Source organism: Amblyomma maculatum, chromosome 1, assembly GCF_055883805.1.
Source record: "Amblyomma maculatum isolate TAMU_Amacu chromosome 1, ASM5588380v1, whole genome shotgun sequence".
In the NCBI taxonomy this organism is placed as follows: Eukaryota; Metazoa; Arthropoda; class Arachnida; order Ixodida; family Ixodidae; genus Amblyomma; species Amblyomma maculatum.
In genome coordinates, this window is record NC_139344.1 from 248,894,333 (window position 1) to 248,920,972 (window position 26,640).

General features: G+C 45.1%; 1 protein-coding gene across 2 annotated transcripts in view; it reads right to left on the reverse strand.

Moving 5' to 3' along the window:
* The window catches only part of arm (armadillo), a 39,317-nt gene continuing 12,677 nt past the window's right edge, over window positions 1–26,640 (reverse strand). For both annotated transcript variants that reach the window (XM_084590813.1, XM_084590814.1), the window contains exons 8-15: window positions 23,890–24,034; window positions 22,378–22,688; window positions 17,943–18,197; window positions 12,105–12,272; window positions 11,887–12,037; window positions 10,318–10,442; window positions 5,438–5,537; window positions 1–1,121 (exon numbers count right to left, since the gene is read on the reverse strand). In XM_084590813.1, coding sequence (XP_084446939.1) covers window positions 913–1,121; window positions 5,438–5,537; window positions 10,318–10,442; window positions 11,887–12,037; window positions 12,105–12,272; window positions 17,943–18,197; window positions 22,378–22,688; window positions 23,890–24,034 — 1,464 coding nt within the window. In that variant the 3' untranslated portion in view covers window positions 1–912. The remainder of the gene's footprint in view (window positions 1,122–5,437; window positions 5,538–10,317; window positions 10,443–11,886; window positions 12,038–12,104; window positions 12,273–17,942; window positions 18,198–22,377; window positions 22,689–23,889; window positions 24,035–26,640) is intronic.

Genomic DNA, 26,640 nt, shown 5'->3' on the forward strand with positions numbered 1-26,640 from the left:
TTCATGCTGCCTACTTTATTTGAGTACAATGCACAGACACGTATACAGAAAATGACATGTCGAATATTCCCACATTGCCTTATGCCACCTAATACAAAAGAAAACTTGTTCTATTCTCATGTGGATAGTTTACTGTTACACGCTAGATAGTAAATACAAGTATGCAGTAGGTAGAGTAAAAATGTATCACTTGGTCAATATAAATGTCCGGAATACAAACAACCAGTGGCGAAATTTTGATATTGCAACAGAACAGCCACATCACAAGTGGCGAGAGGAACACAAAAGGAGTACCATAGCTGCCTTCATCAGGACAGTAACAAATGTCAATGTGTATGCCATTTTGAAGCTTACTGGACATCTAATATGAAAAGTACAACTGCCAAACAGGGTACTTAAAAACGATGATACATGCAAAACTAAAGCTACACTGCCCAGTGAAACAGCAGAAGCATGGAAAGAATGGCACACTACAGACTGCACTAAACAAAGCCAAAACAAAGATTACAAGGCTGAATGGCATTGCTTAAAAACATGAATAATTGTAGGAAGAGGCAGACGACAAAGCTGCCACCAACCACCGCCATGACCCCGCACGCGATTCGGTACATTGATTGGGGACCTTGAATCATTAAAGACAGTGTCCCTTGTTTGCCACAGCCAGTGTGTGCCTATTTCTTTCATTCTGCGAAGTGCCTCTTGAACCAAAGCGTTAGGAGCAAAGATTCTCCGCAAAAATTGTCCTCAATGTGCACCACTTTTAGAGGATCAATATCCATGTTTGCCCCAAACGCATGGTTCAAAAGAAGAACACTGGTCAACTAACTGCCCATGAAATTGAAGGTTAAAAAAGTAACAAGGTTGGGGAGAGTGATTGCTGAACCAAAGCCTGCAGCCAGCAGCTCTGGCACTCTAAAGATCAGTGTCGTACCAGGCAGCCAATTGGCCGCTGCTGTCCTGCTGTGCTGGTGCAGGAAGGGAAGGGTCAAGAGGGTCAAAATTAAGGTCACCAGGGGCATCAAGGTCCATGCCTGTGTCCATCGGGGTGTAATTGTGTCCACCTTGTGATGGCCCCAAGTCTAGTCCTTGCATAGAGTCTATGGGGACTTGCTGATCATAACCTGCATGTGCAGAAATAAAAGCGTTATTATTCACTCAGCAGATCACTGTACAGGACAACAGTTGCACACTTTGAGGACTCTTCCAGACAATCCTGCAGGCAAGTGACTGCATGCCCTCAACACTGCCCCAAGTAGACTGCAGTCAGCATCATAGCAGAAATTCAGTGAAAACCAAAGCGTGCAAAATCCATACGGGCATGCTTTCTCATTAAAAAGTGCAGTACACTAAGGGCATCTGCATATTGGTTTGGTTTATGGGGTTTAACGTCCCAAAGCAACTCAGGCTATAAGAGGCACCGTAGAGGAAGGTTATGTTCTTTAACATGCACTGACGTCGCACAGCATATGGGCATGTTGCTTTCCACCTCCATCGAATCGCGGCCGCCGCGGTCGGGATCCTTGGGCAAAACAGTTGAGCACCGTAACCATTGATCTACTGCGGAAAAACTGAGTACTTTATTGCCTTCTAAAATTTATCATGCACTGCTGAATTGCAGCTGACAGCTGTGAGATGAGAGCCCGGTAGCAGACCTTAGTGCAGTTTCTCAAAGAAATAATACTTCTTTATATCCAACAGGGATGGCGTGAATGCAACTGTACTCCGTTTCATACATCAAGTGCAACACTGCCAAATCTAGAGCTCTTGTTTGCGCTGCCCACATCCGCAATGAAAAAGAGTGCCTGCTCTTGACGAGAAGAAATAATAGTTGCTTTGTCTGCAAGCTTAATACATCTTACATTTGCCATAAACTCCATAAAAAGCACCTTTTTTAGGGAGAAAAGATCGAATTCAGTAAATTTGTATGTTTTGTTTGTCGTTTTCGTTTGTGTCGCTTTTTCACTTCCCCGCAACCCTGCCAGTGGTGCCCTCCGTGCTGCGCAACGCAGTGACCTCGACTGCCTCTTCGGAGCGTTTTTTTTCTATAAGATCCGCACTGCGAAGATGTCCAGGCATGTGATGCAAGTTATTGCAAATGTGTATGTTCGGAATAGAGCCCGTTTCCACAGTAACCACTCGGCCACGGAACTAACACGTAGTGATACGCCTTTTTTTTTCTTTCTTGCGAACTATTTGCATAGCTTTCGCTGCGTTGCACCTGATGTATGAAACGGAGTATAGAACGAAACAGCATGCTCCATTTACTTATGACTATACCTGTACATTTAAGCATGAATAAGCACTGTCTGAACTGCAGGCATCAAACAAAGAATTTGACAACAGGTAATTTGTGACCAAATGCATGAAGCAACTTGGTATAGGTATAGTATAAGAGATCACGTAGCACCGTGGTATCCCATCTGAACATCAAAACCTTTCTTCCCTTCTCAAGGTCCATCCCTTGAATTACAACAGCTCAAACCTGTACATAAGCACTTCATGAAACTTTCCTAACCCAACAGGTGAACAGTAAAGTACAATGTGTTACACCTGTCCGAGGTTTGTAGTTGAAAACAAACAATAAGACGCCTAAATTGAAACATCCAGCTATTCCTGAATTGCAAAATAGAAAGTCGCACAAAATGCTGGGTGCTCCTCTCCTGGACTACCAATGAAACCTAGAACCTCAGCCCTGATGGCTAAGCTATAGACTATAGACATTATTCATGTGACACGAACTACGCTTACGCAGGAAACCACGGCATGCTAGGACCACCTGAGGGAGACTATCCTATTTTTCAAAAAATCGGATAATAACCCTTGCGCAGGGCATAGTGGAGGGAACTTTTATCAATGCCCTCGGCAGCACACAAATTGAAGAAGCTAGGCATGCTATAGTGCAGTCCACTTATAACGATATTGAGAAAACCTGAAAATCCGATCATTATAACCAATTATTGTTATAACTGGACCGGCGAAAAAAAAAAGAAAGAAAGAAAGAAAAAAGAGAGAGAAAAAAAAAAAGGCACTCCCACATATTTTCCCATGCTGTCGGCTTGCCTACTTACTAGCGATGAGTAATCAGGTTGAACAATGCTAATCATCATAAAGAGCACTAAATACTATTACAGTATACATCAGTAGCCATGGGATAACTTAAGCATACTTAAAGAAGTCTGAAATTCGCGCTCGCTTGAGCAGCAGCTGAAGCTTGACAGTAAGCGTATACGTTGGCGGCAGTCCTTTTTGCTTGCACAAAACCGATTAGCGACTGGATGAACTGAAGGACATCTCCAGCCCTGATCGTTAAAATCAGTGCAAATGTCCGTATTTTTACACGAGGCTTCCAACCTTGAAACCCTGGCAAATATCCCGATGAATCTGCGGTTTCATCTCGTGAGCTATCGCGCCGTCCGTCTATGTGATCGTCGCAATCTTCCATGGACGCGGAATCGGTGATGGCAATGACGATAAGGCCGCAGCAGCACCCTTTGCACGACTGCGATTGCGATGATAGTGCTCATTTTATTTCGTTTTCGTTGCATATTACCATTTGCCGCATATGTCAAGTCCTCACGTCATTGTCTTCTAAATATTTTATCTTTTATTGAATATTCAGTCAAATTTTCATGGTAAACACCTACCGGGCGGCGATATATCTATCGTTGTATCCGATGTATCGCCGATAATCGAGCGTTATATCTGGTTAATTTTTACATAGGCACAATGGAAAAAATGATAAATCACAAGAATCTGATCGCTATAAGCGATATATCGTTATATCTGGTATCGTTATAAGTGGACTGCACTGTACCCCTCCACGACTACCTTGGTACAGTCTTTTGGGCTGTGGGCAGCCCTCAGTTTGCACTTACGGTTTCGAAGCTTGCAACAATATGGCGGCTGGTGGGATACAGGGTTGCATTCAGGAGCCTTATTTTTTAAGCCCCATGATAAACTAAAATCCAAGTATCCATAACCTTCACGTTGATGATAGGTACTGGTGCCCACCCTCCTGTCATGACTTATCAGTGCTAACTCCGCAGTAAACTCTGGCAACCAAGCCTAGAGGTATTTGATGTCCTAGGAAATGCTGCTCATCTGATCGAGCAAATTGGGAAGAAAAATGAATGCACGAGGAACTTGTTGCCACTTAGCAACAAGTCCACCAGGGACTACCATACTGCACCTTGCAGGGCTTACAAAGCCTCAATATTCCATGCTAGAACACTAAGCACACTACCTGTGCAAAGCAAAAGCATGATCACTTGCCAACGATCATTTAATACACGTGAGTGTTTGGACAGCAGTATGCAAATGGCTCCTTGGTATGCATCAGCTGGCACCCTTCAAAGCTAGAGTTCTGTAGCCTTCAGCAAGCCAAGTCAGGCCTTGCACAAGCAAATGCTATTCAATTCTAAAAGGTAATCTAAACAGCTCCCATCTGTGGGGTTTGTAATTCATGCATAGGAACATGCCAGTAAGAACCCTGAAAACCTGCATGCACACACATGCAAGAGTCCCATGCATAGCACGTGTGCACACAAGGCATGCAGAATACACTAAAGTGCTTAAAGAAGGGAAGTTCGTACCACTGCATGTTCCCTCCAGATTAAGGACAGCTCAGAGAAAAGAATATTTTTGAAATGGTCAGTGTCAGATGCTTTCACAAAACTCCTGTTCAGCTCCAACAAAAGGTTTTGCATTATGCGCACAGGCTGTGTGCAAGATTTCGTTGGCCTTGAGACCCATGTCGCAGATGTTACGACCAAAAACAGCTGTGGTTAACTTTGGTTAGTTGAAAAGAAGTTGATGATAAATGCTGAGCTAGGAGCATAGACGCATGCGGTATCGCATTCGAAACATCGTGCACCGAATTACGCACGCCACAAGTTTGACCGCGTTTTCGCGCAAAGTTTGTTCAAGGCTGGGTTTGCGATCATGTTGAAGACTCACATCACATTCAAAAGTGTTTCTCCTTGCAGAGCCCAGCCTGAACTCTGTGGTCTCAAAACCAAGCTCGGTAAATTGTGAAATAAATGCTAAAGTAACAAGGAGAATCTCTTCCATACTTTCACACAAATAATTTAACATCACACTCACAAACACACGGCATTCATAGAATTACTAAAAGATGTGCCAATGTTGTCAGTCTCTTGGAAGAAACACTCTTAGTAAAGCCAATTTATAAAGCTTCCAAGGACAAAAAAGGCCAAGAACATTTTGCAGAACCACAGCCATTAACAAAAGGGGAACAATTCTTCAGATATTTCTTTACACCTGAGGAAAACCCAAGCTCAGTTCTCACATAAAAACCAGTGCAAAAAAAAACACATCAGGTCCGTAGGAAATTGTGGGCGCCTAGCCACCAAGCTCGTATTGTCACCTTGGGCCCTCACATGGCCTCAAAGGTTGTTGCTGAGCACAAAGGCCTCACCCTGCTGAGAGTAGGGATTATGGCGTCCACTAGGTGGGCCTTGGCTGCCTGAGTACATTTGTTCGTGATAGGCATCAAGGTTCATATCCATGTCTGGTCCCTGCAAGAAACAAGTCACACTTCTTGCCACACATTCCACAATGAACAGCAATACAGGCAAAATCCTGCAGCCATCACAAAGCACACGAGAAAAGGCGTGTAGTTATCCTACAAAACAAGATGGCATAGCCAGCCCTTTGACATGTTGCTCCAAAGTGAACTTTTCTTATCACACTGCAAACTAATTTTCATCAGTAAAGCGATATTGCTTTTGTCTATATATTTTAATTTATTTTGGGTACACAACAGCATTTCCAGAATGGCACAACCTGACAATGTCCTAGCATGCAGCTGATGGTGCAAGCATAATCATGGAGACAGTTTGCCGATGGAGAAACTTGGAAACAATCTGCTATTCAAGATGGCTGTGCACACCCCAAAGCAGAGCCATAAGAAAACCTTAGGATAGCATTAGGAGAGGTGCTTTGTTGCCTACTCTGACACAGTGAAGCAAGATGCCCAGTGTTCAGTCGTTCGTATATGCACTGCAACATTGAATGCATTCAACCAGGAGCAACCATTCTTCAACATGTACTTAGTGCACTCTCACTAGAAGACAGCTCTGAACATTCACTGTTCCTCATCAATAGCTAGGCTGGTGCTGCGTATGAGACCCTTTCTACACCCTGGCTCGAGTTCACCTTAGGTCTGTTTTATTTGCCAGCATTTTCTGAACTAGTTTACAAAGTACTATATTTTTCCACCAATTTCAGCAGTACTATGTGACGCCCATGGTACAGTGCAAAACGTTCAGGTGTTGAGCAGGGACCATTCAGAAAAACTGGCCATTGCCAAAGACATTGCCTACTGCATTCACTATTGTGTGCAACACTGGAGAAGTGTCGTCAGCCAGACAAAAATGCATGCTGTGAACTGTCATGAAGCTTTCAGCCTGTCATATGTCCACTTAACTCCATATGCACTGCTGTTAGCTACAGCAAGTCTGCGTTTTGTTCCCGACTGCATTGCCAACTCACATTTTACTTTGTATCGCTCACACAAGTGCACACACAGCATCCCATTTCAGAAGTTAGCAGGCAGCGTTAATGCTACTAGTTATAAAAACAGACTATCAGGATGCTAAGCTTGCAGTGAAATGGCAAACAAAAAAAAAAAAAAAATCACAGCTTTCTTCCACTGACTATTCCTAACACACGCATGCTTATGTTTATTTCTGGCACAGAAGGAACCTTTATGAAGGGCATCCTATCACCAAAGTATAACCCTCTGGACCACTCCAATATCATGCAATATATTTTTCAGCAATTCTCACTAGCTGATAAGGATTAAATAATAATTATTATTCCAACCCAAAATTTCTTTCCATTTCCACTGCCAGATACAAGCAAAAAATCAAGACCTAAACAGCAGATGGATTCACAGTCCATTCTTCTGAAGCTTACGAGAAACAATTGAGCTTTCAATGATATGTCATCGGATTTACAGCTATTTGCTGTATATTGAGTGTATATTGAGATGCCGATGGACACGACTATGGAAAAAATGGGCTCCAAATCAGTCAGCACGGAGACTGGCGGAAATGCCAAGCTTCATTGCACAGTGATGTTATGTGCTTTGGCTGACGGGACGAAACTGCGCCTGTACGTAATACTCAAGTGCAAGATGCTACCTAGCACACCACTGCCCCCAGGAATCGTGCATGTGGAAGAACATTTCTGGATGAACAGTAGCCTAGTCGGTGACTGGATCCAAGTAATCTGGGAACGAAGACCTTGCTGGCACGCCGGTGCCTTGCTAATCTGGGAACGGTGCCTTGCTGGCACGCCGGTTGAAGCTCGCGCTGGATTCCTTCAGAGGCCACTGCACTGATGCGGTGAAGGCTCGCCTCGCTGAGACCGGCACCGACCTGGTTGCTATACCTGGCAGCATGACGTCCATGCTACAGCTACACGACGTGTGCCTGAACAAGCCGCTCAAGGCACACGTGAAGCGGCTATGTGCCCAGTGGATGGCCGATGGCCTTTACGTCCTCACACCGACGGGACACGTGCGAAGGCCCAATATTCCACTGCTCTGCAGTGGATTGTGGACACATAGAAAGCAAAACCGGCCGACTAGGTGCAGCCAGCTTGGACGGTTCCGAGGAACTAAGTCTGAGAGTGACGATGAAGCCTCGGATGGTGGCAGTGAGAATGGCAACAATTGCGGATAGGATAACCAGCGATGTTGTGGCGGTCGTTGGTGGCAGTGAGAATGGCAACAATTGCGGATAGGATAACCAGCGATGTTGTGGCGGTCGTTTGAATAAACGTTCTGAAAACGAAATGATCACCAAGTGTGCGTTTGTATCTTTCTAGTGCTCTTTTTTTATATAAATGTGCAGTTTATACACGAGGACTTCCCTTTAATTGAGTTCAAAGTTAGGGGTGCGGGTTATATGCAGGGACGGGTTATACGCGAGTAAATATGGTAATTCAAAGTCCCTGACCAACGCTTCCCTGAAGGCCACTAATAAAGACATGCGCTACTTTGCAAACTGCCTTTGACGCTGCATGATGTAGCTTCAATGTAGACTTATGAAAGCACCACTGCCAATACCAGGCCCCAAACAGGGCCATGGTTAGGTGAGAACCGCAAAGGGGGCTTGAAGGGGGGGAGAGTTGACATGTCAACAGGCGCAATACCCTGCTCCCCCCCCCCCCCCCCCCCCCCCCCCGGTGACCGAGGCGCAATAGGGAAACAGCTCGGCCGCTGCTGGAACATTCCGAATCCCAATTAAGTGCTAACCGCATGAGGCGACAATTCGTGGCGACACACCACGCGACGCTGTAGCACTGTGGGCTGAGGGTCGCTACAGCATTGTTGCTCGTTGCTGTCGCTCAGGTTCCCGGTTTTAGAAAATTTTGTGTGTTGCCCGGAACCAGCTCACGAGGCAGCCAATTGCAGAAGGCTTTGGGGTACCCAACCTCTGTCATGGCAAGCGAAGTTTGTTTTCCTAGTCTGGTTTGAGCGTAGAACCTGCAGATGTTCACTTCTGATCCGTGCATACTTGAGCACATCGAGACCATTCAGTAAAAGCTTGGTGTGGCAGTAAAGGAAAAAAAAAGGCTAGTGTGGCTAGATAATGCTAATTCTCAAAAGGAGCAGGAGAAAGTCACTGCTCGCAATGCAAAGTCTGTGTCACAGTGTGGTAGCGCACCGCTTCGCTGAGACATTTCTTTTTAAATGCGATGCGTTACAAGAAATTTCATCAGTGTTGTACTGTACTTAATGTTGTTTAGCGTTAGAAACGGGATATAGCTAACTGTACTCCCCTTGACCAAATGACGAGGCGGCAATAACAAAGCAACGCTGAAAACGCGCCTCTCTGTCACAGAGTCCTGTCGCTCCGTGAGGTGTGCACCAGCGGAATGACAGGCGTTGGCGGCAGCACCGCGCGACGGGTCGCTTGAGGTTGTCACCTCATGCGGTTACCGCGTTAGCCTTCGTAGTTCGCTTTCTTCTAATGGTGTGCTAGTACCGAATAGTACCTCTCAAATCAAATTCGAATCGAGAAAAAATCCCGAATATCGAATAGTTTGAATATTGAACTTTGTTCAGCAGAGCGAAACATAAACAGTGCCTCCAATGGACCTTCATTCTGCTTTCAAGGGCATAGAAAAAATGTTCAAATTATCGAATGCCACTAAAAAGCTGCCGAGAACTCTTTGCATCATAGTAATTTTGTCTAATGAATACTCAAACATATGGAAACTAAGCAACAACGATAATATTTCGCACATCAAGTGCTTTGCTTTGCGCACCCTGTCGGGAATGTCAACCAGAATAGTTTGTATCTCCGCAACCCTTTTGCACAGCTGTTTGAGCAGCATGACACCATCTGAAAATAAAATTAAAATACCAGTGATGTGCAAAACAGCGTTCGAAATGGCGCGATTGGCCGATGCACGCACCTGACGACATCTACAGAATGGTATGAATTCACGACAGAAGTGAAACAAACTGCTGCTGGACTATATTTCAGCTATGGGGGATTTGCGAACATCATTGTGCCTGCTACGGAGCACACGACTGAAAAGCGCAGGCATCACTGTTCCAAAAAATCCATGTTCAGCGAGGCCTATCTGGACGATCGCTGGCTCCACAGGTCGTGCCTCAATGTGACCCCCTGTCTGAATGAACGAGTGTACAACGTGAAAGATTTACATGGGCATTGGTCGGGAACATGTTCCTTGTTCGAATTAACCAAATTCCCAAATCAACGAGGGTTGTATTAGCAAGATTTGATTGTACCTCATCTTCCCTGCACAGACGCCGAGCCTGCCACAAAATATATTGAATATTCGGTCATCCGAATACTAGGTATTCGATTGACAAATCAAATAAGTCGAGAACTTATTTGATTCACATTCGGTTATTTGAGTATTCGCACGCTCCTACATTCTTTACTTGTGCCGGCAACGACCACCTGCCCACTCCTCATGGAGAAGAAAGGTTTTATGAAGCCAAGTAAAAAGTAAAAAAAAAATACCATGATACAAATTACAGACTTGTTTTTAAAATGCACTGAAAATACGCACAGCAAAACAAAATTTTGAAATTTTCTTAAACGAACCAAAAATGAATGCTATCCGGTTTCGAATGAACGCATGTCTACTGTGCACAGAATCCAATCTACTAAAAATTTTCACAGAGATGCTGCCTGCTGTTCCTTCTAAGCCATGATTGTGCAACTACATCAACAGGTTTCCCATAGCCAGCTTCAGAGGCAAGCACCACAGCCATCACAAGAGGCATCAAATGCAGTTGCAGGCACTTACAGTGCCTGCCCACGGTCCGGCATCCTCGCGGAACAGCGAATTGGTCAGCTCCATCGAGAGCCGCTTCTTGTAGTCCTGTGGCTTGTCTTCTGACATGCGGAAGAGGACTGCGGCCGCATATGTGGCTGCAACAAAAAATGAGTCTTCATCACCAGAGCTGCCTGAAAGCTGCTTTGCAAAAAAATTAGTGTTCGTTAACCACATACTTAAATAAGCATACCATAAAACAAGTTTCTCAGCAGGTGAAGTTCCTTTGTCCCCAAGGGCTTCCCTTTATTCTTAGTACTTACAGAATGCTGAAAGGTACAGCCCGTGCACACGAAGCTCGCAGTCCATGCACTTGCTAGATACTTTTCTCGGCTCTCTCTCTCTGAACATTTTCAGCAATGCGATTTTGAGCGCTAACCCTCCTGCTGCGTACTGAGACTGGCTAATGCTCGAGATTTCCAAAGAAAACTGAGCACGCTGGTACAGATTTACAAAGCTCTCGTCCCATCTTCCAAAGTCTGTGTTGTCCACCATGCTGACGTCCACCATCAGTGGCAGTGGTGCCTTAACCCTTTCGCTGTCGGGCGTTTCTGGCAGTGACGCACCCCCAGTGTTGGCTTGGTTTCAGGGAACAAGCATAGAGATTTACTTTTGATTATGATAGCTATACAAATAACATACTCAAGGGAATATGCACATTTCAATGTCCAGCAGGCGTTGTTAATTAACATCATCATTATCAGCCTGATTATAAATTAGATAAATGAGGATAATATAAGAAAAAATCTGCTTGATACTTGTTGAGGGTCCGAATCCGAGCTCGGCTCGTATTTATAATCAAAAAAGCCATTGCTCCAGTCCGCAGTCCAACGTCCCACATGGTCAGCCATCCGAAAGTAACCCGCGCGCACGGAGGGCGCACTTTCGGTGGCCCGCACAACTGAGAGAAATGGCACATTGTGAAATCAAGTTGACAGAGGAAGATGGAAAGAGGCTAAAACAACCTCCTTTGCTGCTGCTAGCCGCAAGCAAGGGCGCGGCAAGAGATTGAGTCGTGTGTCGGTGCGAGCCCCTGAACGTGATACGTTGTAGCAGACACACCAACATAATAAAAATAAAACCTGCAAACCTGCGGCAGATGGCAGAACAACCCTTTAACCCGTAACCACATGCAGGCGTGCGGTGCTACCGCGCCCCCCAGCAAAGAAGGTGGCAGGGGTTGGGCACGGTCACTCCATACTCTTCAGTATACACGTATCAACACAATGTGGGGTGAAAATATGAACTTGTAAAAGATATTACAGATGGCACAGCCTGTCCAAGACCGCCAGCTTCGTGCTCAGGTGTAAAGTTTTGAATGCGCGATAGAGAATGTACCGGTACGTCGGTGACACTGTGGGGGGGAAGAGTGAAAGACGTACCGGTACGTTCGCGACAGCGAAAGGGTTAATGCTGTGATGAAATATCAGTGTATGCAACACAGAAGTGGAGGGAAAGGGGAAAGTGGAAAGGTGAGTGGAGCAAAAGCAGAAAAGAAAAACGGGGCATTTCAAACATTTCATTGTTAGCCCAACTCCTCACCAACTCCCTCGTTTCTGGAATGCAGAAGATCTGTGAGTGGAGCAGTAGCACCGTCTGCTTCAATCATCTCGGCACCTTCTTTGTCGGCTGCCAGTTCACACAGGACTCCAGCGGCAACACGCTGAATGTTCTCGATGTCGCTGTACAGGAGCTGGAAATGTCATTTCAAAGATTATGCTATAACACATTGTCAACTACAGATACGGACAGTGGCTCACCTGCACAAACACTGGAATGACGTTGAGGCCGCGGATGATGGCTCGGTTGTGTGCTTCTCGCGCTAAGATGTGCAGGGCACCAACCGTGCCTTCCACTATTTCTTCCATGCGCACGCCATCTGAATACGCTCCTTGCTGACTGCCGTTTGAAGCCACACTGGAACGTTGCTGCAATGAACAAAAACCATCAGAAAACGATTTCATTACCCTGTAAGTTCGAAATAAAAAATAAAAAAAAAAGTTTGCACAAACACGCAAAGTTCGAAACTACGGGGGTTAGCTTCACAGGTTTGCTGGCGAGAATGTTGTAGAGTCTAACCATTTTTACTCAGTTCTAACTTGCCCTCAACTATAACACACACATTAGCTTCTCAGTTGGAAAGAAAAAGTACATAGCCTTCAATTGCAATGCACACCAGACTTTCAAGCTTCGGTATGAAAATGGATGTTGTGGATCAACTAACATTTATTGCAGCCGTCGTAATGCCACGATGAAGTAAACGGCCCGATCACCTCAGTGGTTCCTTTTCTGTCACACCTCTGTTTGCCTTCAAAGCAAGAATTCATACCTTTTCATAGCTTCATAGCTTGTAATCTAGTACCTACTGGCGCATTAGGCCTATCTGCCTCGTCAGTTGCACAGTCCTAATTTTCATGACTTCGGTAGCCACAAGCCTCTGGACTGCTCGCCGCTGTTGTAGAAGTCAGCAGGCCCTTCAGAATAGACTTGCTGAAAATCCTGCCTCTCTGCTTCCGCCAGTTACACATTCAAGATTCAAGAACGCCAAGCTCAAATCAAACTGCCTCCGCATGCAAGATCACTTTTACTTTTTTTCAATCTGGTGCTATGGTGGACTCTGCGCATCTTCATAACCGACACTCCCATATTGGCTCCAGTGCAGGGCAAAGACTTGCTGACACGACCCTTTAGATGCTCGTGAAGTCTGTGCATTTCTAAACTATGAACTGTGCAGCGCAGGAGGTCAACTACACCACCGAGTGGAGGAAAGAATAACCGCGAACGGCCAAGAGGCCATTCACAAAGCATTCAGATGACTTGGGACATGTACAGTTTACAGCTCGGAAATACAAGTGAGGTCTATCTGATCTATGACTTCATAGGCAATCATTAATTACAAGAGATACCTAACATTTTGCAATGCCAATGACTACTGGGCGCTGAATTCCAGGTGACGAAAAATTTTCTAGGCGAATGTTTTCCGGAAGGCACGAATTAGAATAGATTAAATGTGCCTGCGAAGACTGGTAAAAAGACTGGACTGAGAAATTTTGATGTTCTGAAGCAATGTGGGCTATGCGGGACCCTGTAATGGATGGTTCAGTTAAGACCTGTGCGCTGATATGGGCTTCTTTGTATTTTCCCCCATCACAATACAGTCAAATCTCAGTATAACGAATCCCGCGGGACCGCAAAATATTGTTCGTTATTTTGAAATAGCATTATATGAAAAATCTGCGATTATACGCCAGCAGTCAAACCTAGGTATGAAAATGATGTACCTTGGCAGTAGGCACGTATGCACACAAGCAAAACTAAAAATGAAAATGTTGCACTAACTTCAAAGCTGATTTATTTGAAGAAATCAGTTATTTTCTTCTGCCGCGTGCAGCAACATATTTCAAAAATATACGCTGCTGCACGTATATTTTGAAAAAATTTGTTTTATTTGTATAAGAAACTGTAATGTTTTTGTGTGTGTGTGTTTTTCAACTACAACTTTTTTGCTGATAGTTCTTATTTTAGTCACTTATTCAATAAAAATGTTGATTGTCGCTAATACCATTGTGAAGAGGAATTCCTCCTCTACAATTTGATACCAGACGCTCCTGTACCAAGTCTTGTTAAAGAAAAAAAATATTAATGACACCATCCAAAAACCACCCCTTTTCCCGCGGACGGGAAAGTGTTAAAAGAACCCCCTGATGCATTAAAAAAGTGCAGGAAACATAGATGTATGAATTTTCTCAAGCTACAGTGGAATCTAAGAAACAACGCATGTTGTACTGAGAGGGCTGCATGCTGGAAACAAGCTCTGTTGTATAACTCAACAATAACCAATAATAAACAGCAGAGCAGGCCTTCGGCTGCTCTCTTCTATCTGATCCATTAAGATAAAACATCACATCAGCATCTTTAGATTCAGTGTCCTTTTAAACACGAATACACATGTGGAATTTCACTGTCATGGTATTAGTGGCGAAAAAATTCAATTTGAGTAGCTAAAATAGAGCAAATTGAAAACAAAACTTCATGACTCAAAGTAACTCAGGGATCCTTCCTATGTTGAAATATTTTAGAAGCAGTCAGTGTCAGGGGGAAATGGTTTGGTTTGTTTTGTGAGGTTTAACGTCCCAAAGCAACTCAGGCTATGAGAGACACCGTAGTGAAGGACCTCATCTGAATTAATTATTCTGCTCCTTGGCATGACTGACGAGTGGCTTCTGCCTCTTCACATGCTTGTGATTTCAACAGCATCCAAGCAGAGATTTGAAAACGCAGTGTGGATGCTTATAATGCAGATAACGAAAATCCACACTATAAGCGGTACTGCACTATAACCAAAAACATTATTCTTCAGGTCAAAATATGTGCTGGATGGGTAGTTTCCCTTTTGAAAATGCCTTATTATTCAGTGAAAAAAAAAAAAAAAAATAAATAAATAAATAAAAAAAATAAATAAATAATAAAAAAATAAAAAGACTCACTAAATATGCTGCACGCTTAGATTAGCTTTAACATACCATGCACAGCGCAAACACGAAAATTACCACAACCACCGCCGCATATGCACTTTTTATCTGCGTATGTACAAAATTACTACCCCCACAGCTGCGGAATTGGGTGTGCACTTGCTATCAGCGATACGCTCAGTTTCATAAAGGCGGTCATGCTAACGACTGCAGTCACACTGCATACGGCATGTTAAAACTCCACTTGGCTCATTTTGTTCCCACACATAATGTGGGGTGTCCCAGAATGTGACCTTTTGGCTGGAAAACAAGCCTTCCGGTCAGGCCGACAGAGGAATCCTCATTTAGTGTTTCATGTGCCTGTGGCCTTGTCAAGCTGCCCAAGAGGCAGCTTTTACTGTAGGCATCCTGCCACCATGTACTTTGTGGTGGTGAAATAAAGTTATTATTATTATTATTGTTATTATTATTATTATTATTATGTACTGTTGTGACAGCCCACGACATCATACCTCCATTTTGCTTCGGCAGGATCACTTCTGTCCTTACAGAAATACTGCCTTGCGCAAATCATTCCGCATAAGTGCAAGAGAAACTAGCAGAGTGTCTGTTCAAGCGGCACCTCGATTGTTCGGCGCCACGTGAGAAATGCGGCAGTGCCGTTGTGCAATTTGACCTGAACAAGCAATTCCATTTACTTTTTTACGAAAAGAGTGCGAGTGAAGAAAAGCATTAGAAGGATCATAGCGAGGAAACGTGGTGCGACCCAGATGCATGGAAAGGAGAAAAGCAAAAGAACGACAGAGGGAAAAGCACAGCTGTTGTGTAATTTTACGCAGTAAGTTCAATACGTGGAGACAATGAAAAAACGAGTGGTGCGCTTGTGTCGCGCCCTAAACACGTGGTGCGATGTGCCGTGCCATGCAGGAAAGCCCAGTGCTGCGCAGGGAAGCGCACTTGCAGTTCCACGCTGTCACAGAGCAGATTTTAAGACCACACTATAACCGGTATTTCACTTCGCGCAACTCATAATATGTGGTATGATTTTAGATCGAATCCTATGGGAAGCAGACCATTGGCTGGCAAAAACTGCTTTACCGCATTTACTTGCATAATACACTCACTTGTTTTAGTAGAAAATCGATGCGAAGCTAGGGGTGTGATAATTACACTGGTAAAATTTTCGAACAATGCTTTGCAGTGCTAAAAGCAAATGTAAATAGGCTGTGAACTGGGGTTCTCAAGCCAGCTATTGCGATTATAACCAAAACATTACTTTCAAGCCGGACTTTCTTTTGTAATAAAAGCACAGAGATGACAAACACGAACAGCAAAAACACTTTATTTGCCAAGGCTAGCTGCCCGCAACATCAACATCACTCTGAGTCTGCGTCGACACTGCCACCACTATTGCTGGTCACTGCTTCATTGGCTTCCTCAGCTTCACCCTCGTCCCACACAAAGTCATCTTTCATCTCATCCGGGGAATTGGAAATTCCCGTCTAAAGCTCCTCACGACCACGTCTGTGGCAATCATGCTCCATGCTTCTGCTATGCAGCTCCACAGATGGCTACTTGGTCTTGCCGCCCGGCGTCAAAGCGTGTTGGCCTCAGGTCATCCATTCTGCATACAGCCTCCTAATGTTATCTTTGAACGGCTTGTTGAAAGACACGTCCAGAGGCTGTAACATTGATGTGAGGCCACCTGATATTACTGCTATGTCTGTTGCATAATTTCGTCAAATTCGCGCGAACAGACTCTAAGGTGACTACGGAAGCTATCGAGAACGAGAAGCGACGGACAAAAGTGCTCCCGGTCACCGTGCCCACACAGTCTTTATCCAATCGACCAACTCTGCTGTCATCCATCCTTTCTCTTGCACCCGCATGGGTATTCCAGAGGGCTGCTTTCCTTTCGGCAGGGTTTTGCATTTAAAAATCATACAGTGGTAGCTTCCGCCCACCCACTGTAACGCCTTGCATGACCGTGCATCATTGTTTTTCGGCACCTGTCGTCTTGATGTGCATAGGCAGCGCGCCTGTCTGCTCCACTGTAGTGCTGCTCGGCATGTCAAAACTAAGGGGCGTTTGGTCCACGTTCCCAATCTGCGAGAGCTAGAAGTTTTTTTCCTGCCGAATCCGTATCACAAAACGATGAAAGTCCACGATTTTGTCTTCATAGGCTCCAGGTAACTGCTGACGAAGCATTGTTCGCCTCTTGAGCAAACGTCCATTGCGCCGCATGAATCGAGTGGCCCACCCATTACTTGCCCGGAAATCTTGAGCCTAGATGCCTTCCTTCCTTGCAATTACGCGTGCCTGATTCCATATCAGCTCTATTGACATGGCATCCGCTCGTAGAGCCTTGATGTAGTCTAGGAGTACAGTTTGCCCTTCTTCGGACCACGGAAGGTACGGCGAGTCTTACTACTTGCCTCGAATTTGTCGTGCTCCCGTCTCCAGTAGCAGACGCAGAACTCACTGATGCTGAAGTGTCTGCTGGCGGCGTGGTTGTCGTGCTCCAACGCGTACTCAACACCTTTTGGCTTAAAGGCTTGAGCATCGCCCCATGTCGAAGCGACACCAACAGCATGGTGATACAAGTAGCAAGCACTGAACGAGGCCTACGAAAGTCTTCACAAAATGGCAGAGCCATGCGCGGGACTCAGACGTACAGTAGCTCTACGTGCGACGGAACCAACAGAACACTCGAACAACGGAACATATTGACGTTTCCTTCTCGAGGTGCTCTGAGCTGATGATCATCGGGTGGGTAGGGTAGCGCTTCCTGGTAGCGTACGCACCTAACCAGGCCAACTAATTTCAGTAGCACTTGAAAGATGGCACTTGCTATGCGCAGTAGCCTCTTGCGGCAGTAATGTTGGGGGTGCAATGATCATGTGAGGGAAAAAAAATATTCCAATGTTCGATCGGCAATGTGGGGGGTGCGAGCATTATGAGAGTAAATATGGTATATTGGTCCTGCACTACAAATGGTTACGTTTTAAGTGGTCTCCACTGTAGTCTTATTTATTCAGGTTCTTTTGTATTAAACCATCTCCAGGTGGGTATGGCTCACTTGTATTTAAAAAAGGTGCACGCATAATGTGCACCAATCAAACTCACCCTTTGGGTGTCCTGATAGGATTTGTGCAACAGCTGGACAAGACGGGGAATGGCCCCATGCTCGCGCAGTGGTGCATGATTGGCCGGGCAGAGGGCCAAGTTGCGGATCAGCCCAATGACAGCCTTGACCAGGGGCCAGCGGCTGGGAGGGTGCAGCAGCTTCACTATCACTTGCAGGCCATAGTTGAGCCGCACAGAGTTTTGCGCTAGCTCGGCCTCCGGGTGCCTGCACGTCAAGTGCCGCAACGCGCACACCTGCAAGCAGGCCAACCAGCGGCACACCCTAGTCAACCAAACACTTCATGAGAAAAAAAAAAAAAAAAGTAAACCAAGAAACATGAGATCAGAGCAGCAAGTAAAATGCACTTCTTTTGCTGCAAGCCAAACGAAATACTGCCTAATCCTCTTACACCTTCATTTCAGCTCACCATGACGTGCCCTAAAGAGTACATCTACATTTACAAGCGAAGTAACTGTGTGCATGGTCTTATGATAAGATCACAGTAATGGGATGCTAATAACTAAGAGGAAACTGAAATGACCTTGCAGGTTTAGTCAATTTATCAATGAATCTCAAGTGCGATGCAAAAGAGCCACAGTAGAATTGCATTGCTCTTCACAAAACGAGATTAAAAGTTTGAAAGTTTTATGAAGAATATCAACACCCACAGAACAGCGCTAGGCCACGGCCGCTCAATGGAGGCGCACTTGGTGCGGCCCGTCGCGTCGTGCCTCAATGGCTGGGGAAGCACGTATTGGGAGAAGTTACAGTTTCCGCCGTCACTCTCCGCGGGGGCGCCACCCCTCCAGGACAAGGCGCCGCCGGCACGGACGAGCAGACTACGCGGAAGGAGCGCGCTGGCTGGGTTGGCGCGTGTTATCGTTTTGACTACTCAGCATAACAGCGTCCTAAGCGTATGCAGCAACATGCCAGGCAACTGCTGGGTGCCGCTGTGCACCACGAAAGCAAGAAAAGATCGGTTACCATGAGTTCCCGTGCGATTCACAACGTCGAGCAGCATGGCTGAAAAACATATCTCGGGAGGACTAGGACGCAAAAGGAAGCCGGTGGAAGCCGAGTGAGAAGTCACTGGTATACTCACTACACTTCACAGATGACGATTACAGGAAGAACATAAAACTGAAGATCCTGCTTCCTTCAGCTGTCCCCTCCGTGTTCCCGAACTGCCCACATTACAAGTTAAGTTACTCACGCGGGCTCATGTTGAGCCAAACAACCTTGAAAAAATAAATGTGCGCAGGTCAATAGCTTTACTTTCCCCACTTCTAGCTACACTTCATTTCCTCCTGGACAACCCCCCGTGTCATCCTGAAGCATGTGTGTTTCAAGATAGCTCCGCCACGATCACTTTTATGACGATGATATCAAAATGGTATGCCTTGCCCAACATCGCATAAGTGAATCCATGGAGACACCAAGAGGAGCCGCTCTATTTGTCAGATGACGAGCGACTCTCTTGGCTATAGAGTTGGACTTTGCCATATCGAAGACATTCAGGTCCAAGGAGGCACGTCGAAGCAAACAAACGTACGAAGCAACAATCATGACAACCAGATCCACAGTGGCGCAAATTAAGTACCTTCTTGATCACATCAAGTATCTTACAACAATGTGTTCTGTGTGCCTTACTAGTGCATTGCATTTAACCGAATCTTATTTTCAGCTTCCGATACGCGTCCTAAAGCAGGCTCTGAAAGCGGGTCTATAGTATCGCTTTTTAGCAGCCTAAGGCAATTCAAAGGCGGGAAAGATAAAGTTGACGCAAGGGCTGCAGTTTTCACCTCGGAGAAGATACTGAAGGTACCACTAGAGAAAAAAAAATATCGATTGATGTTATACACATTTTGCCATGTTTTGTGCAGGTTGGCATCTTGCAAGCATCAGTCTGCAAATGCACCTATCAACAATAGGCAGCTATAAAACTTGGCATTCGTGATTATGAAAGTCGTACTTTGCCAACTGCCATATCACGTCTGCTGCGAGAGAGTTTTCGAGTCAGCTTGGATTCATTCATGTGTGATGTGAACCAGCAGCTGACATAGAGTTAGCACCGGTTGCATTCTTGGCTGATTACCTTGCACGTTCATTTGAAGAGAAAGTATGAATAGTTTTACAGAATCTCATGAAACATTTTTATTTATTCTGTTTTCAGTGCCTGCCCGTGTTTTCATTATTTATATATTACCAAAGTTTAAATAACTTCTAGTGCTGACTTTAGAGTGTCAATTTTATTTTATTAGTCCAAATCCATTTACAACTTTGTGCCTTGTGATTCCTGCAAAACCCTGGACTTATCAAAATTCTTGATGATGGACGCCTAAGGTATCTGAATATCACCATGCACCTTTGTTAGCAAGGTGATGAAGTGACCGCAGGTCATAAGAAGCAGCAAGCTATGCAACATGTTAATTTCATCCCTTCTTCCCTATTTTGTGCAATTTCCGGAGTTGATTTGCGAGAGAGAAGACCGCAGTCACACTAAGGACTTAAACTAATGCGACCACTGCTGACCAACTGTACAGGCAACATCAATCAAACAGTGGAAAAAATCCCGCTTGCACATAAACCTTTTTCGATAAAAGTTCTTCGCTTGTAAAATAAGCTTGCGTGTCTTCTGTGCATCACGCGACTTCATAATCAAACGATAAAAAAAAAATTGCCTGAGCCTGCGGGCGCGTCGTTGAACTGGCTGTCTTGTGTTGTTTCTTTTGCAACAGTTTGTGTTAGCTAGTATGGTTTGGTGGTGGTACCCACTTGAATATTATTTCCAGTGAAAACGGAGGAACAGGCTGAACAATAATGTTGAACGCTACGTCCTGAATTGTAAGTTTCCAGAAAGGTGCACGCTGAATAAATGGCCCCAAACCATGTCCCGATTTCAAGATTGCAATATCTAATACGTTATTACAGTGGTTGAAACGCAACTAAATGGGTGCGCACTCAGCGAAGCACACGACTGCCTAGTTCTCGTTGTAAACGGAAGACCACGAATGACTTGGAAAAGCCTAGTGATGATGACTTGCCGCTATCACCTTATCAATAGCAAACTTGCACATAGCATCACATACTGTGTGAAACGCCGCTCATAATCCTAAATTGAACAAGCGCCGACCACGCGGACGCCGAAACGAAAGCACAGCCACGGCCGCTGCGCGCAGCTCTCCGCCCGGACTCGTCCCGGAGCGGTGGCGATGAGAACTAGGCGCAATACGGCTCTTCTGGGCGACGCGACGGGCCGCACCCAAGTGCGCCTCCATTGAGCGGCCGTGGCTAGGCGAACAAGACGAAACATGAAGGGAAGGAAAAAAAAATAAAAGATACATTAAATCATAGGGTTTTGTGTATAGCCATGCACCCACTCGGCACTCAAGGCACACCCGTTTTCTAGTGTTGTATAAATGAACTGTTTAAATACAAACTGGTGTTAATGTTCACAGGGCAAGGTGTCGGGCTAATTGACATTGCGACCTAAAGAACAACACTAGCTAAATCACTTCCAATCACGGTAAATAATTTTTCCACCGATAAGAGCATACAAGGCACTTGAATTGTTTTCTTCGATTTATATATTTGTGTAAAATGTACCCAAATTATGTTTCGTCTTTATATATCACTTTGTATTTCTGTGTGTTTTCAGCCGCTGGCTCTGGGATTTATTTATTTCCAAATACTGCAGGCAGCAGCGCTGCCCCAAGCAGGAGAGGGGTTACATGTTCTGCAATAACAGTTCAGCAAATATATTTTCATCGGTGCATTCAACAATAAACTGAGGCAAACGGTTCCGCTGATGTGTTGTGAGGGTAAAGTATGAATTCTGGTAAGTTTGGTCCTGGCGAAATATCGGCTTAGTATTTTGGAGTACTATCTCTGGGTGCAAAAAGCTACTAACTCTCTTTCAGTGTTCTGTATAGACACGGCCCATTAACACCCTTCTCTAACCATATCTGCACAAGCCGTGAGCAGATGACAAGAAGTCAATGCGCAGAGGAACGCGTTTAATGCACTCTCTTGATTTGCTGAGGAGGTTTGCCTTTCACGTTGCAATTTTTAGTTATAAGATGGCATACAGTTTAAATCGGTGCTGTATTTAAAGAAAACAGTTTGCTTTTTACTTAGCACTATTACAGCTGTCAACCAAAGTAGTATGAAAAAAAAAAAAACCCCGCAAAATTACTTTCCATGGCCGATTTCCACTCATGAAAGAGCCTGCCACTGTATTTTTAGACACACATTACATTTCCGGTCACGCAGCTAAATTTCACATGTGCAGACAGAAACCGGATTGAAAGCAGACTACAATTTTTATTTGTATCTTGCTGGCCACACTAAAGGTGAATCCACTGTATGTACTAGAGCGGATTTTGAGCATGTAGCTCTGACTGGTTGACCTAACAAACCAGCGAGGGCACTCACGGCAGGTTCAGTGATCTCCTCTCTGTCTCCTGCCTGGATAACTGTGCGCACGAGGGCCTCGATGCCCCCTACATGACACAGGGTCACTTTGTTGCGGTGGTTGTTGCAGGTCAGGTTGGAAAGGATGCCCGCAGCGCAGGTCACCACGTTGATGTCACCACTTGCCAGCAGCTGGACCAGGCTGGCCAGCAAAGGCTCTAGGCTCTCCTGTTTGAGCGCAGCGTCCGAAAGGTTGCGCAAGGTCCACAGGCAATTCAGCACCAGCCGCTGGCTTTGATGCCCCAGGTGCATCGACGTGGCCTGCACTCCACCTAAGCATGAAGCCAAATATTCACACAGTAGCCTCAATTGCCTGTCAGTGGGCAAATTCCAGTAAACTACAAGCGGTCTGCTACTAAATAAAGTTAAACCTGGTCATAAAGCGTTTGAAAGAAGACTGCAATTTTTTTTATACATCCAGGTTTGTGTTTTATGCAGCCGTCGCATTAAGACTGTGAATGATGGTACGTGTGCAACAGCAGCCACCACTACGTCTGCCACAGCTCATGCAACATGACTAGAGTGAAGTGGGGAGATGGAGGAGTGGCAGAGGAGGAACGAGAAGTGGCGCGGCCCCAAAATTACGAACATCGTCTTGTGCAGCCACAAATAAATCAGGTCAGCTATGCATTTCCCATGCACAGATTTTGTTTGCTTTGAATCTAAAATTTTGGACGATACATTGTTTTTTTTTGTTTTTTGTTTTTTTTGTAACCCCATGAGAGTCCTGTCATTAAGATTTTACTTTAATTCAAGGTCTGCACTCGGGTCCCTGCTGCACATTTGCAACTTGACAAAACTCGGAAGGGTATACGACTGTAATACAGTTAAACCTCGTTACAAGAGACACTCAAGGGACCCGAAAAAGATGTCTTTTGTTACCAAACCGACCAAAGGAACCAAGAAGGAGTGCCTCCTCTTGACTGGGAAGTCAAAATGTCCCCGTTGTTTCAGCCACTGTAGTCACATTCCTGTGTGACTGAAACAACAGGCGCATTTTGACTTCCCAGTCAAGAGGAGACACTCCTTCTCGGTTCCTGACATATTGCAGCAAAAAAGGGCACTGATATGAAACAGTTTAGTTAAGGGAATCTAAACTGCCACGCATACGAGTTGGTACGAGTCAGCTGCATTGCATGAGCATACCTGGGTTAATTGTGTCTCTTATAAACGGTGAAGAAGTTACTTTAGAGATCTGCAAAAGTTGTCTTTAGTAACAGAGTATCTCTTGTAACCATGTCTCTTGTATGCAATGCTGTTAACATGTCAAACATAGGGAAACCAACCAAATCATTTTCAAGTATCTCTTATAAAAGAGTGTCTCTTGTAATGAGATTTTACTGTATTCTGCAGTGCAGTGTGGCACACTTAAACCAATGTGCTTCTGACATTACGTGAGAGCACAAAACAAAACAGGACACTAAAATGATGAATTTGGCACAAAAGTCCTGTCAAAAGCAATTGGTTCCCTACCTGCTTCAACGATGGCCGGCTTGTTGCTAGAACACACGGACAACACCTTGAGCACCCTTGATGTGGTCCAAAGAAGTTTTTCATAGGTGTAGGAACGCATAATGCGAACTAATTCTGCTGGCCCACCACTAGCCAGAATGATCAGCTGCAAAGAGAAAGTGCACAGCCTCTTAAAAGTGTTTTTCATGATACTAAAGGTCTATTCACACTTGCGACTCACAAAGGACGCGCGACCGGCAGTCTCATGCGACCAGAGAGCAACCGATGTTCACACTAGCGAATGCGACTGGCAGGTTGCTTTTCACATCGTATCTTCCTTGACTGTTCACCACATAGAGTAAAGCTAACTTAAGTTCACATCAGTTGAGCCGCTGATTGGTTTAGCGGTTTGCGACCAGCAGTCGCATGACTGGAAATCGAGCAGTGCCCTAACGACCCGCGGCAGTCGCTTTTCGACCAATGCGACCATTTGAGACTGTCGCTTTTCGACCAAAACGGTCGCGCGACCGCTGCGAGTTGCAAGTGTGAACGGGCCTTAACACAGACGCCACTGGTTTTGACCACAAATTATGGTTTTGAGCTACGGTATGGATGTTTTGGGGCACCATCTACACCCCTAAAGATAGCTCCAGGAGCAGCAGTACTCACAACGAAGGGCTAACTTTGCAGACAGCCACAATTATTTGAAGCTCGTCCATGATCACGTACTACATAACACTGTAAATTCTGCGCATGTAATGCGGACTATCCTCGGGAGAGCGGGCCAACAGCTTACTAACTTTTCAGACTCTGCAGAACCCAAAAATGGGTCGAATAACTTAACAATCTAAAATATCCGCAACTGCTGCTGCGGGAAAAGAAAAAAAAAAAAATGACTGGGAAGCTCGAAAATTTTGACAATATTCGGTTTCATCTGAGTCAGGATTTATGCTTTCATGTGTGCATGATGTGTGCCTTGATATGATATATTGTCAAAGCAGAACCCTACTGAATTTCATGCCCCTGCAGCACCTTACATCACCTAAACCATACTGTGCGACATGGCCGCAGATTCTACCGCAATGCATGCCAGTGCTACGAAAATGAGAACAGTGCTTCCTGGGGCAGATAACTTACGGGGAGAAGTGAGACTCCGACTGTACCCCTGACCCTACAAATCCCTCATCGACCCAGGAGTATGGGTGGCGTCATGAATGCATCCGTGGATGTTGCAGAGGTCCAGTTTTCAACACTATCGTGCCAGCCTGACTCATGCACTCTCTTCTGCGGGCCACTTAAATGGCAACACACACATGCTGCTGACTCGAGTGTCAACAATGAACAAATAGCCGAGCCTATCCAAGCCAGTACGGCTGACTGATGGCGTATAAATACAAGACAGCACCTTTTACAGCAATGAAGAACCAGTTTCTAGACACAGCAATGCTCGCTCACATCTATTTTAGTTTGAAAAATCATCTTTTGGCTCCACATAGTCCGGAAAATACTGGTCATGAATATGTATGTTACTGAGACGCGTGAAAGCCCGCAATACTGTGCAAGTCCAAACGCCTGAAACATCGCCAGCTACTTAGTCCCCAAGACCAAGATCGGCCTGCCACTACTATGCAATTTTGTTCCTAAATTTTATAGGCAGAAAATCCATCTGATCAATACAGACACTAGACGTTAAAAAATTCTATTTAGCTTACTGCCCAGTCACTGTGTTCAGGATATAGAATTACACATTTGCAGCTATGCAATCCCAAGCTGCATATAACGGAGCACATGCAGATACAACCCCTTTATCCTAAGGGTCATGAACAGGCAGCGAGAAGAGAGCTACATTCAGCTCAAGGTCAGAGAAACATAGACTGTTGGTCACCCACTTAACACCCTACTGCGAAATTCAGAGTCCTACTATGTTACACTCATCCCCAGTTGAGTTTCACCTGACCTGAGCTGGAAGAAATGAAATAACTTGCTTCTATTTTCTCCCTCTCACAATGCCAGTAAACTCTGGTGGTGAAGAATTGAAACTGCGCATACTGGCATTTCTTTCTCATTCCTTTCTCCCTTGTACATTTGCACTGAGCAGTAATGCCCGACACTAGCTTCCAGGCCGCACACCTTCATAATAAACACAATAATTACTTTCTGCCAGGCGACCACCTAGTTCAAACTGCGCACTACACATATGGAAGGCTCAAATGTAACACGAGCTTTCTCTATTCAAACATGCAAATATGACATATGAATGCCAGATCAAATCCGAAAGTTTGTCTTTCTATATTACAGAGACATACCAATTGTGAAGCGCCCTGCCCAGGTGGCGCAGCGGTTATGGTGCTCGACTATTGTGCCCAAGGAAGCGGGATCGAATCCCGGCCTTGACTGCTGCGTTTCGATGGAGGCGAAAAGCAAGGCACCCGTGTGCTGTGCGATATCAGTGCACGTTAAAGAACCCCAGGTGGTCGAAATTTCCGGAGTCCTCCACTACGGCGTCTCTCATAATCTGAGTTGCTTTGGGACGTTAAACCCCACAAACCAACAAACCAACCAACCAACCAATTGTGAAGCCCCAACCATGACGCCTACTCAAAGAACCTTTACCCAAGCACTGTTTCCCCAAGGCGACCCATGCACTAGGCTGAGGGACAGCCAGTGGAAAACTGATAAACACCTCGAGGCACTGGGAATCAAACTGCATGCATCCCTCATACAAGGCACATACTATACAAACACAAAAGCTCCACCACGGGGTCAAAAAAA